The sequence below is a fragment of the Chelonus insularis genome, unplaced genomic scaffold (assembly GCF_013357705.1).
Source record: "Chelonus insularis isolate UGA/USDA-ARS -01 unplaced genomic scaffold, ASM1335770v1 contig_644_pilon, whole genome shotgun sequence".
In the NCBI taxonomy this organism is placed as follows: Eukaryota; Metazoa; Arthropoda; class Insecta; order Hymenoptera; family Braconidae; genus Chelonus; species Chelonus insularis.
The window spans coordinates 12,263-25,330 of NW_023276683.1; the positions used below are offsets into that span (position 1 = coordinate 12,263).

The 13,068-nt window shown below is 31.8% G+C and overlaps 1 protein-coding gene across 1 annotated transcript; it reads left to right on the forward strand.

The window, feature by feature from the left end:
- Nucleotides 1-2,018: 2,018 nt before the first annotated feature.
- Nucleotides 2,019-2,498, forward strand: LOC118070542 (serine/threonine-protein kinase Nek2-like). Its single transcript, XM_035089218.1, has one exon. The coding sequence runs from the start codon at nt 2,019-2,021 to the stop codon at nt 2,496-2,498; it is 480 nt and encodes a 159-aa protein (XP_034945109.1).
- The last annotated feature ends 10,570 nt before the right edge of the window (nt 2,499-13,068 follow it).

A 13,068-nucleotide genomic window follows, 5' to 3' on the forward strand; every position in this document is an offset into this window, starting at 1 on the left:
TACCTGGCGGGGTGTTGTACTCGGTAGAGCAGTTACCACGCTGTGATCTGTTGAAACTCAGCCCTTAGCTTGGGGATTCGTCTTGTCAGTTAGACGAGACTCCAATATTTTTTTTTTTTAATTTTTTAAAAACAATACGTATCTAACATCAACACATATAAACTTCTTTTTTTTATTGACTATCAAAACAATACGTATCTCAAAAGTTAACTTCAAAAATTGATCGATCAAGAGATATCATAGAATTTTGTGGGCCAAACATAAATCGCTACCATTTTTTTCATGCCTCTATAAAATCTTAACAGTCACGCCAATTTTTGGTCAGGAGACACGTTTACTTTAGTAGTGTCTCATGCACCAAATTTAAATGGCGGTGACAAAGACACTACCATGTCTCTAGTCTGCTTGAAACACAGTCTGTTGAAATTATACACTTTAAAATTGTAATTTCTTCATCTAGAGTAGCGGTAGATACTCAGCGCCACGTCACCTGTACATTCTGTCCCTTATCCAATTATTACCCTTCGTCCAACCACCACACTCTCGCAGCTTACAATTACAGTGCCGAGTAACATACTACTCTACACTGAAAAATTCACGCGTGACGTCACAACACAATCTTTAATCAGGAGACAAGTTTACTTTAGTAGTATCTCGTGCACCAAGTTTAAATGGCAGTGACGAAGGCACTACGGTATCTCTATTCTGCTTGAAACTGTGCGCTAAGTTTAAATGACGAGGACGATAATCTGTGTTCTTAAAATGCTAATATCGTAAACGTACATTATTTAAGAAATTACAAAAAAAGCGTGAAATCATTAAATGCCAAGTATTGTATTTCGAATATTAGTCACATTTATTAAAGTAAAATAGATTAATTTTATTTGAAATAGTTTTTAATTGTTTAGAAAATTCAAAAATCATTTTTGATATTTAGAAAAAAAAGGTACCTTAAAGAACATGTGAAAAAGAGAAAAATACATTGTGTTAAAAATTAAAAAACATAAAAAAAACACATCAAAATATATTTAGTAATTTTAATTGTAATATTTTGAAACTTGAAAAACTTGGCGTGGCTATTACGACGCATCAGTAACGTTAAGGCTATAGAATAGACAATGACGTAAATAAAGTTATCAATAATAAATATTAATTACAATTATTTTCTTTAATACGTAATAGCCACCCCAAGTTTTTCAAGTTTTAAAATATTACAATCAAGAAATACGGCAGTGTTTCGTGCGCCAAGCATAAATCACCGCCATCTAGCCCTTACGTTACGACGAGGCACTACCGTATCTCTATACAAATCATAAGATGATTTTTGCAGATTAGAATCTGTAAATTTAAAATTTTTTTCTTATTATAACATAAACATGGGCGGAAATTAAGAATTTGCTCGGAAAGCGATCGTTGACTTTCGATTAAGCGTACTATGAAGTATTATCATTGCTTCATTCATAATATACGAGATTGAAAAAATTTCGTTGCGCAAAAATTGAGTAAAATGAGAGTTTATTCATGGAGCAATCATACGTTTTTTTCTATCAAGTTGGTGATCGGAGTTTTTAATTGCTATGAAGTTCTCTCACTAACAGATTATAAAGTTAGTAACAAGTTAATTTTGCTCAAGCGCGAATATACAAATAATTAAAGTATTTTCTGAACAGATTTATTTTCTTTTAATATTCCTTTTCAGTTAATACGACAAATCAACAATATTTAAAATGAATTATTTTCTTCGGTTTTTTTTTGAAAGAAATTTAGTACATTTAATGACGCAATAAACATAACAACCAAAAACTTGGCGTAACTGTTAAGATTTTATAAAAGCATGAAATTGTAAAAATATTGAAAATATTTAAGCCAATCAATAAATAACAGTCCGGACAGATTCGTATATCGTTATGGAATATATTGAAAGTTCTAGCCTGGAAAATGTAATTTTTAATTCTAAATTAAGATTTGATTACGGCATTAATGAGTTCAAAAAATATTATATTAGTTTACAAATAACTATGGCAATCGCATACTTCCATGAAATGCAATCTAAAGTAATACATAAGGACATCAAACTAGAAAACATTTTGATCAACAAAGAGTGTTTCATACAAATCTGTGATTTGGGATTAAGCAAAATTAGTGATGCACCGTCTGTGCTAGATACCACCGTTGGCAACAATTTCTACGGAACACCACTATATATGGCTCCTGAAATTTCAATATTTTACGAACCAGTAACAACCCATTCAGATGTGTGGGCGTTAGGATGTTGTATTGTCGAAATATTCATAGAAACATGGACATGGACGTTATCAAAACCTGGTTTAGAGAATTTGAAAAATGAAATTTTGAAACGAAAAAAACCTGATTTATCAAAGGTTCCATCAGCGCTCCGAGGAATTTTTAGTGCTTATTTTGATCATGAACCAAAAAGAAGACCTGAAGCTAGTACCTTATTGAATACTCTCAAACATTTCTACAAGAATGATAGATAATATGTTGATATCATTGTGCTTCGGTTTCACTTCCTAGAGTTTTTTATAAATATTACCACTATTATTATAATTGAAACCTTGATCTTATTACTATTATAACATTCTATTGTTCGATTATGCTAAAAATTTATACTAAAAAGTCTTGGGAGTTTCATGATAGATGTTAAATAACAAACGCTTATTATTTTCCGGTTTGAACTTATAAAATGCAAAGTTTATGTACCTCTTATTCTTATTATTATTATTATTATAACTTTAATAATTTGATGATGTTACAAATAAGTATTTGATGGTTTTAAAATAATGTTAAATAATAAATTTACAATACTTAAATTAGACTGCTTTAACTTATTAGGATTCAATTCAATAGCCTGTCAGTAAGTTTGTATTGATATTTATCAAGATTATTATCTGTTTAATATAATTAAATACTATATCGATCAAGCGCTGAAAGTATTAAAACTAATATATTGAATTTAATAAATAAGTTTAAATCTATTATTTTAAAAAGAAGGGAAAGCAAAAGACGTTAAGAAAGTAAAGAGAAAAATAAAAATTAAAGCCTGTTATAGTTACTTCAGGAAATATGTCAGACATTTATTTTTTCTAATTAGAGTATTTGATTCTAATTAGAAGATATTACAAGTGAAAGAATTCATTGACGACAAATACGCATTGAAATTCATTTCCAATATAAAAGACATATGTCATGACTTTATTCATCCATTACCTGATAAAATTGAAGTAAATTACGATCCACGCGCATTGTGAGAATAATATATTGTTGCATATAGGGAAAGAAAAAAATTATTACCGTGAACAAAGAAGAAAATGAACTGGTATCATATGTCCGTTTTGAAACATAAGAAAAGGTAAAAGACATAGAAAAAGGGCTATTGATGTACATAAGTGAAATCGTTATTCAATTATAAGATCAATCATCATTTTTACTTCCTTTTTTGTTCTGGCACGATTGGCAACCCCGTATTGCCAGAACGTTTCACTGTACAAGACGGATATTTTCTTTTGTAATACTTGACAGACTGTACCAGCTTTTTGAATTTTAATTTCAAATAAAAGTGAAGAGTGTAACTTTAAAATATTCGATTACATAGCGAAAATATTCGTCAATTTAAAATTTTCAACGGATTTTGGAATCGCAATAAGTATTAGCATTGAACAAGTCTTTCCAACGGTTTAATGTCTTTATTGTTACTTTCATTTTCACTCGAGTAAGCTCTCACCAAAATTGTTAATTGTACAAACAATAATTGTATAAACTTTTATACATACATGAAAAAAATTACAATTGTTCTTTATAACAATAGCAAAATCAAATTCTTACTGTGAAATTAATAACTGGAGGATAATAATTGATAACTATTTTCTCATTAGCAGTATGTTTCTAATTTTAATTTGACAAAAACGTAACTTTTTAAAGTTTATCAGGAAAAGATACAATGTATATAGATAGAATAATGTTAAATTTTCTCAAGATAATTAATGGAGAAAGAAAAAAAGTATGGTTTAATAAGTAAAGAAAAAAATAGAACGAACAATCCAGAACTACATATAGTTGTCAAACAGTAAATTGCATTGGCATTATTGCCGTCAACTGACATATATTTAACGTTTACAATCATTGAAACCGAGTGTGAAAGACAATTTGGTGGTCTTTTCGATGACTTCCTCAAATATTTTTTAACTCAGTGGATCAAAAAGACTCGTCCACAGAGATTTTGAGTGTACAAATTTGAGGACGACCGAACGAACAACTCATCAAGTCTTACCATAGAACAGTAAATGGTTCAATTACATACATTTAGAGCTTTATTCATTAACTAGGAAAATATCAAAATTTAGTTTATACAATTTCACTGATACCAACTGGTGAAGCCGTATCATTGTATTACCAGTTTCTAGCATCGCTGTTATACATAAAGTATCTTTATTAAGAAGTTTAGTTATGGACCAAAAATACAAAAGCTCAACTCTGTAGAGATCAAATCTTACCATCGCTTTAAAGATGTTTTTGGTGTCCACGCTTATGCATTTTACGCAAGTCCACGCATAGACTTATTTTCACAGAGATTGTGCTAAAAGACTTGAAAGTAAGTGCATCGATAGGATCTAAATCCTTGGTTTTCTATATTTTTTGAGTAAGATAACTTAAATGTGTTAAATGTTTAACGGAACAGATAATACGTTTATGAATGTTTTCATTTATACTTCATATAATCAACCTTTAATAAATTTTCAATAAAATAATATATGCTTCTTCCAACCGAATGAAATTTTCTAAATTAAGTATAATTTCATATTTTAACAAAATTATAAATAAATTGAACTTAATAGTCCTCACACTTATATTAAATAGTAATTTTATTTTACTAAATCTGAGGTTGATTAGAGTACAATTTTAAAACATTTTTACAAAACTATTATTTTACTTTTATAGAATTACATCTTCGATTAAATTAAACTATTTTTGCTGTTGATATAACATAAAAAACCGTTCTATGAACATAAAAATAGTTTTTTTTAATTGATCTGAGATATACTGTAAAAGTAATCATCATTCTAGTCAACTGATTGTTCGTTTTATTCAAATTGTATATAATATTTTATCTAGTTCACTATTTTCTTTGCATGAATACTTAAAAACAACCTGAGATAAATCGATTTTTGTTTTATAATAATTGCGAAGATAGTTTCTGTTAATTAAGTAAATATTTCTTTCAACATTAAAATTTACTTCATTCAATAAAATTTTCAGTCCACTGAAAATACATACTTTCAATCACCTAAAAATTCAATTTAAGTGAAACTTAAGTGAAGTTATATAAAATAAGACCTATAATTATCTCAACAGCATTAATGTCTTTAAACTAATTTTTATTTTTGCTACATTAAATTATCTTTTCGATTGTGTCAAGAACTATAGACTTGGCTCTAACTAATCAGTCTCTTCACTCAAGAAACTTTCATTTAGAATAAACAAAATTGTCAAATGTACAGCGCAGTAGACTCAAGTAGTTTGCGCATTTGGCTGTATTCAAACGTACGGAGTACTTGAGCCAAACGAATCTGGTTTGTCATCAGGAATTATTTTTTACAGTGTGGTTAACTATGGTGGCTCATCTTATTTACAAAAATATTTTTCGAATGAAATTTTAAGAATTAACAGCAATTTTTGAAGTGATTAAAATTAACCGAAAAAAATATTTATTTGTAAAAAAATTGATGACTTGGTCCAATTTTTAAAATACTTCATGAGTATTTATGATTTGAAAAAATTGACAAATATTTCAGTGAAAAAGTATATGGTTATTATATTTCATATTTGGCATTCTATGTGATTTTAATTATTTTTGGTATCCAAACATTCCAATAGTCTATCACATATGAATGTTGTTCTATTAGAGTCACTTAGGACGTGGACTTGGCGCAAAGTTTTACCGACATCTGGTGAAGTCGGTTTTGGTAGGATATGTAATTAACTTTTAATTGTTCAGTTATTAGTTAAATTAATTATAAAATGAATTTGTATGAGTTTTATTCATGTTCTAGAAAGCAGAAGTTCGATTAATTGAAGGTGAAGATATTCATAAAAGTATACGTCAAGTTTTAAGTCTTCATTCAACCGACGAATTTTGTGTCTTGTTATTATAGACAGGACAGAAAAGAACAATCGGCGTCGGAAAACTGAAATTTATCAAAATAATTAAAGTTACATAAATAAGAAATTATTTAGAATTTCTAGTCTGTATACAGTGCAATTATTTTTTTTCTGAAATTTATGATCCATATCATACACTTTTTTATTCTTAACTAATATCTTTATTATTGTAACAAACCATATCTTCATATTGAAGAAAGCTAACGCAGGAGACTAATTTATATATTTAATATTTTTTTGTTTCTGTACATAGGATCTGTTATAGTAAACAACAGATTAAATATTTATTTATCTCCATTTGGCTTAATAAAACAATATTTAAAAAATTAAACCCTATCCCATGTAATTTTTAGGTTACTATTGTTGTTGAAGCGAGTTCTTTGATAACTTATAAAAATGAGCTCCTGAAGAGCTCTTTTTCCTGAACTTCAATTCTCCTCCCCATTCGGCGCATAAGAGTACTTTTTGAGATCGTAGGGAGCTTTCGAGACAGCTGTTTCTGAGTTCCCAGTTAACACTGAATATAACACAAAGGTAACAATATGTAACAAGTTATATAACGAAAAGTTACATACATGTTATATAACTGTAATATATTGTAAAATAAGAACAAATAACAACTTTGGAAAATTAATAAATAAAGAAAAATGTTTATTGAAGATGGACAGCAATTAATTAAAATTAAAGAATCCGTGCGGTCAACTCAAATCTCAGTCAAAAACTGGAGATAAACAAACCTTCCCCTCGTTGCTATAAACAATCTAATCGATAAGCAATCGTCGTTAGTCTAATAATCATTAGATGGCGACATACAAATATTTTACAATATTGTCAAAGTAACAAGTTTATATTGCAGATGTCACACCCATGTGACGTTGTAGCTATATAACGTAGTAGAGGATCAGGTCAGGGGTTGTCAATTTGCTTTGCATATTGACACATTGACTATACAACGTAGTTATCTCGTGGCAATATAATTAGCGTTACATGCATGTTTGTATCCATGTTATATAACACTGTTATACTATGAAATGTCTCCTGGCGAAAGGGTTTTATTTCCGCGCCAGGAGAAAGAGAGAAATATATAGATGAGTTGGGGAAAAGGATGGAAGATGTCTGAGGGAGACAATGTATAGTTAGAATTCTCGTACGGGGAATAAGGGGATTCCTGGATATTGTAGAAATTAGGAAGGATCTCTAGGGAATAGGGATAGTTATTTTAGGGGATGAGGAATGCACTAGGAAGCGCGGGAAAGGTGGTACGAGGTCTCTCTCTGTCCTCCTTTGTCCTTGTTCATCTGTCTCTGTCACTTCTAAGAAGTTCTCGCCAGGTTCGAGAGCTTATGAATTTTGATTAGGTATAGCTCGGGTATTCCAAGGTCTTGGCGGGACAAAAAGTCAATTATATTTTTAGGAATGTAATTTTTCTGCGTGTTATCGTGTGTATGGTAATGCGTGTTCTCACCTACCTTTATCTCCCTCGGTGGTAGAGTCGTTGTAATTGAGGAGAGACGACGATGAGCGAGAAGATAGGAAAGCAATGATTTTAATTGAATTTACTTATTAATTGATTTTTATAATGAAGTTAATATTAATCAAATGAAATATATTTTAATTAATCAAAGTAATAAAATAGCAAGAAGCGACGATGAAAACTAACGCAGCGTCGGCGTGTAATACCGATCCGTCGGCTCGCGATGTTTATGGAAAAGAATGTACACTGTTTCCAGTATTCCTTAGCCGTCCGTTAATACCTGTAAATATGCATGCAAAGTGGGCAGGAGGATGTTATTCCTTGGGAATTGTCTTCCACGTGAAGTAATATTAACAATCTGTTTATTTATTGTTTTTATACAACTACGCAGGATTCTACCAATCCGTGACCTGAAGCGGACCTGCTTTCGCATGAATTACAGAATATTCAACTTAACAGTCTAATTGAGATTGTAATAATTAATTATGAACAATTAAAATGAATTATTATGATCGTACAAATCTCCGGAATACTAGCCGGGCACGAGAGGAACAAAAGGTCAACAGTTGCCAGAAGGGCCAAGTGATATCATTAACAATTATAATAATATATTACAATTAATTGTGGCGCAGCTCGCCCTATGCCCTTGTAGAAGGTACAGAAATGATGTACGAGCTCACCGTGATGATATCAAACGGGGTAATCCTGGGATGCCGCAGTGATTCCTTCCGTCGGATGATGGTACCCTTGGGGCGTCCTTCGACTGCTTTCCTCTGGTTCTCAGCGGCTGCAGCGTGTTTGGCGACTCTCTCGGTGAAGGAGGTTGTGCGGGAGACTGCCTGGCGTCTCAACCTGATTGTCCGTCCAACTCGTCCACCTAGATTCAGCTACGATGCTTTCGGTGATCGAACTGAGCGCGTAATACGATTCACCGTTTCTCGGGAACAATGTACTGATTAAGCGAACTTCTACGTTACTACACGACTAACGGCGTGCGCGGTTTCTTACTGGCTTGTCGCTAACTGACCAAGACTGATCAAGAATTGATCAAAGACTGATCACTGACTGATTGCTTCCGCGTCGTGCGTCGAGGTCTATAGCCCTGTTTTGGCGGGATCCCCCACCATACGTTGACTCCGCCTCTTTGCTCGACTGAAGCGCTGCTCTGCTGGATATTGTTGGAAGTTGACCGTCAATCGACCTTGGCTGGTAAAACAGGCCTCTGGTGTGCCGGTCATAGGTGTCGTGTACATTGGCGATACATGGCATGATCGCCGTATCGAATAGATGGCCTAGTTATAGGACAGATGGCGTTGTTGCTGAAACAGTGAACGTTTTTCCTCCCCGAGAGGGCGACATGAGTTTTGCTGTTCCGAGAGTTTGTTCCGTCCGGCATGGATGGCGCCACTTGTCCGAAATGGACAATGATCTCACTTATCTTGTGACAACTAGTAGTATATATTTTTTGTTATTTAATGTTATGTTTCTATGATATAACACTGTAATCTCTATGTTACATTATATTTGTTATGCAACTGTTATTTAAATGTTACGTAACATATTTTTACTAATTTTAGGTAACATTTGTTGCATACGCGCAATGTTCTTCTAATGTAACATCGCCACATCGATGTTACATACGTTCTTTGTATTGACGGCATATTCTACAGATGTAACATTACAAAATTCTGGCTATAGTTGTTTTTTTTTTCAATGTGTAGATAAATTGAGATTGATAGCCGATCAGGGTAAATGTTTCTAAGCTATAAGGATATTTTACAGTTCAAAAACTATTTGTGTACCTGAATTGTCAGAGAATTTCTCGATCACTTTATTATTGGCTATGTGTATTTAATACTCAGAAAATAAGGATTTTTTTATCAATTTGTTTAACCTAAAACATTTACAAATTGTTTTGTAATCTCAAAAATGAATAAATCTTAATTAGAAATAGAAAGAAGACATTATATATAATAATTATTACATAATAACTGAAATGAACTAAATAATTTACACAATTATTCTTATTTTTCTATATATTTATAGATGTAACTAAAATATATGTTTATATGGTCCTATTTTCAATTTGGGAATTAAGTATCAGAATAGCCTAGTGGGTAAAAACGTACAGTACCGGACATAAATGCTGTTCAATTTTTAAGAGTTATACAGGCGATTTCCCTATACCGTCCTATAGAAAATCACACAGCATTTATGTCCGGTACTGTAGGTTTAAGATTGTTTAGAAGTAAATCACATTTAATGAGAAATCATTGAAATTAATACTATAGGTAGTCGACTATTTCAGTCATGTCTCAGTAAAATTTCAAGTCGATTGGGAGCTTAGTAACGGAGTAAAAAAATCGTAAAATTGCGTCGTTTTAACCGCTTAACTACAGAGTAAATGGAAAGATTTTGTCGTCATCGCAATCAATTCGCGATAGCTCTTTTCGTAAAAAATGAACTTTTCATAAAAAACTAGCCACGCACTCTTCGAAATATTCTGCGTCGATCAATACCAAAATTATCAGCATTCGGAGATTTTTAAGCAAAATATTTTATAATAAAGTTTGAAAATCACGTCAAAATTTACTCCGAGTTTTTTTATCATACATTCGTTTAAATCAAAAAATTTTATTTAATAAAATAATATTATATAATAATATATGTAATAATAACATAATATTATCAAATAAAATCGCATAAATATTTAATTACATAAAACTATATGTATTATCAAATATCTATATTTTCTGTATTTTCTACATTTATCACATTTACAATACTTGTCAAAAAATAAATTATATTATTTATAGTTCTTGAATCTTTGGTCACATTAGGACTGCCATTGACCAATTTTGCCAAAAGCGTCGTAACACCTGGTTCGCCTTTATCAATGAATATTTCTATTAAGCTATCATACGTAATAGAAGCCTCTATCAATTTATTACAAATCTTTTTTGAAATTACTTTGTGTAATGGACCTAGTGTTGTTGTTGCCAGCATTGCATTATGTTTTTTTTTCTCGGTCGAGCAAAAATTCTTGGATGCTCTGTTTTTTCTCAATAAAAGTATCATCACTTATCTTGAAATATTTGACTAGCTTCTCCAATATTTGTACATCCTCAATAGCATTGTGTGCTTCATCTGTAGACACATCATTTAGAAATTCTTTGGCTAATTCGACTTGACTTGTTTGGGTACGCCTGTTCAATAAACTGCGAAAAATTGGAAGCGTGTCGCTAAAACCAATTACAAACTTTTGAAAGGTAGGTATCATGCCTGTCTCAGCCATTGCTCTGATGAGACAAGGCTTATCAAAATTACAATTATGTGCGACAAGTAGGCAAGGTTTACCGAAAGAACCAAGAAAATGATGAAATTCGGACATCACACAATTTAGTGGTAACGTTTCCAATCTTTTGCCATGATAAAATAATTCACCACAACTACCTGTAAGACCGTGAACCTCACTGGCTTTAGGATTAATATCAGTTGTAGGAGTCACATATTTATTGAAATATGAAGTATTGCAGCCTGCCGCGATTTGCAGAATTCCAGCAGTACTCCCGAACCCTGTTGTTTCTAGATCAAAAAAAATAATTTTTGTAGGTTCATTAGTTATTGAAATTAGATTGTTGTTATCCTGGTGTTCTTGTAATGGCTTAATCGTATCGCTAGTAGCAGATTGATTCAATAGACCCATACCGGATTCATATGTTGGACCTTCTACTCTTTCTTTCTTTTTCCTTAAAATCGTTCGATATTTTTTTAAAATATTTCGTCGGGCTTTGAAAGCAACTGTTGCTATTTTTTGTTTACGATTTCGCGCGAGTGTTTCTCGTCCATTAATATATGCATTCATATGAAAACCGGGTGTCAAATTTAATTTTAGTAATATTTCATTTATGCATCGATTACCAACATTTTTATTAGCAATTGCAAGGGCAACACGATGATGAAGAGAATCTGTCAAATCATAAAATCGCGATTTGGGAGCTCTGCTCACAATCATGGCATATCAGTTGTCGTTCGGCTGACTCGAGCTTGCAGTGACGAATTTTTCAACGTTTTCTGCTAATTTGTTGAAAAATTGAGACAAATCTTTATATAACGCCAAACTCTTCAGACCTCCAGGTATCGTCGAATGTTTATAATTTTCTTTATCTCTCTCAAAATTGCACCAGCTTCCGCAGTGGTCATGTTTGTTAAAAGAGTGATCAACTATTTGTTTTATTGTCTCTTTCATTGCATTTTTATTATTTTTATTTTGCGCAACGGCGTATGTAAAACATCTGTGCAGGTGAATGATGGCATTTTTCTTGAGTTCCGGATGATTTTTATTCATAGACCATAACGCTTTTTTAATATTCTTGAAAGAGTGATTAGCATCAGAAAATTTAATAACTTGATGATGGGATTCCTGGCGTACTACAGAGATGATTGAGCTATCATCATCCCCAACGAGAATTCCGATTTCAATTTTGGCTTCCTTAAGAATGGTGCTATGAGCAACTAAGTCTGCTGCAAGAGCTGGCTCCATGCTCTTTGCACTTCCTATACATTTTTTTCCACATTTATGGTCGCTGCAGGGATGCCCCGCATCACATTTCTTGCACTTCCGATTTTTAGTGTCAAAATCGAGAATTTTGCCGCTTTGAACGCCAATGAGAGCTCCGTAGCCGCTAAGACTATTATAATCTCTTCCTGTTCCTCGAGTAGGCCACCCCATATCGTATGATGCCGAAACACGAACAGTCCAACTGCTAGGAATAGCGGTTAAATCACTAGACAATATTTTCTTTACTTGATCGTCAGTTACATCAGGTATAACGAAATCTTCAGGAAAGTCATCGGTGCCAGACTCAATAGCAGACAATATTATCTTCACCTGATTCTCTGTCAAATTAGGCAACAGAAAATTATCCGGTGTTCCTTCTGGCCTGTTAATGAAAAATTATCAAATAATAATCATGAAAAAAAGAAACGGATGGAAATATTTTTGGAAATCAAGGATATGTTGGGTCATGAAATTCGGGGCTTTCAAAGAATTCTCATTTCAATCAAATTTATTGCTGTTTATTTTATTATGTTATACATAGCCTCATATCGAGACAGTAATAAATAAAATTAAAATTATGTTAAATTAATTGTAAAATAATTTGTAAAAAAATTGCTTTATCGAATCAGACTTTTGTCGAAGTAATAAAACCATTTGTTAAATAATTTAAAAGAATTATGAACGAATTGTGAATGATTGGGTAGACAAATTTTTTCTTTATTTCATTTTGCATCGTAACCAAGCCGAGAACTACTATTCAACTAAGCAATATACTTTATTAAATAAATAAAATGTTGAAATCGTATTTTCATATATGAATCAATGAAATTATGATTACTACAATAAAAAGCACTAA

Coding starts and splice junctions, on each gene's coding strand:
- LOC118070542 (XM_035089218.1), top strand. CDS start 2,019: ATGGCAATCGCATACTTCCATGAAATGCAATCTAAAGTAATACATAAG.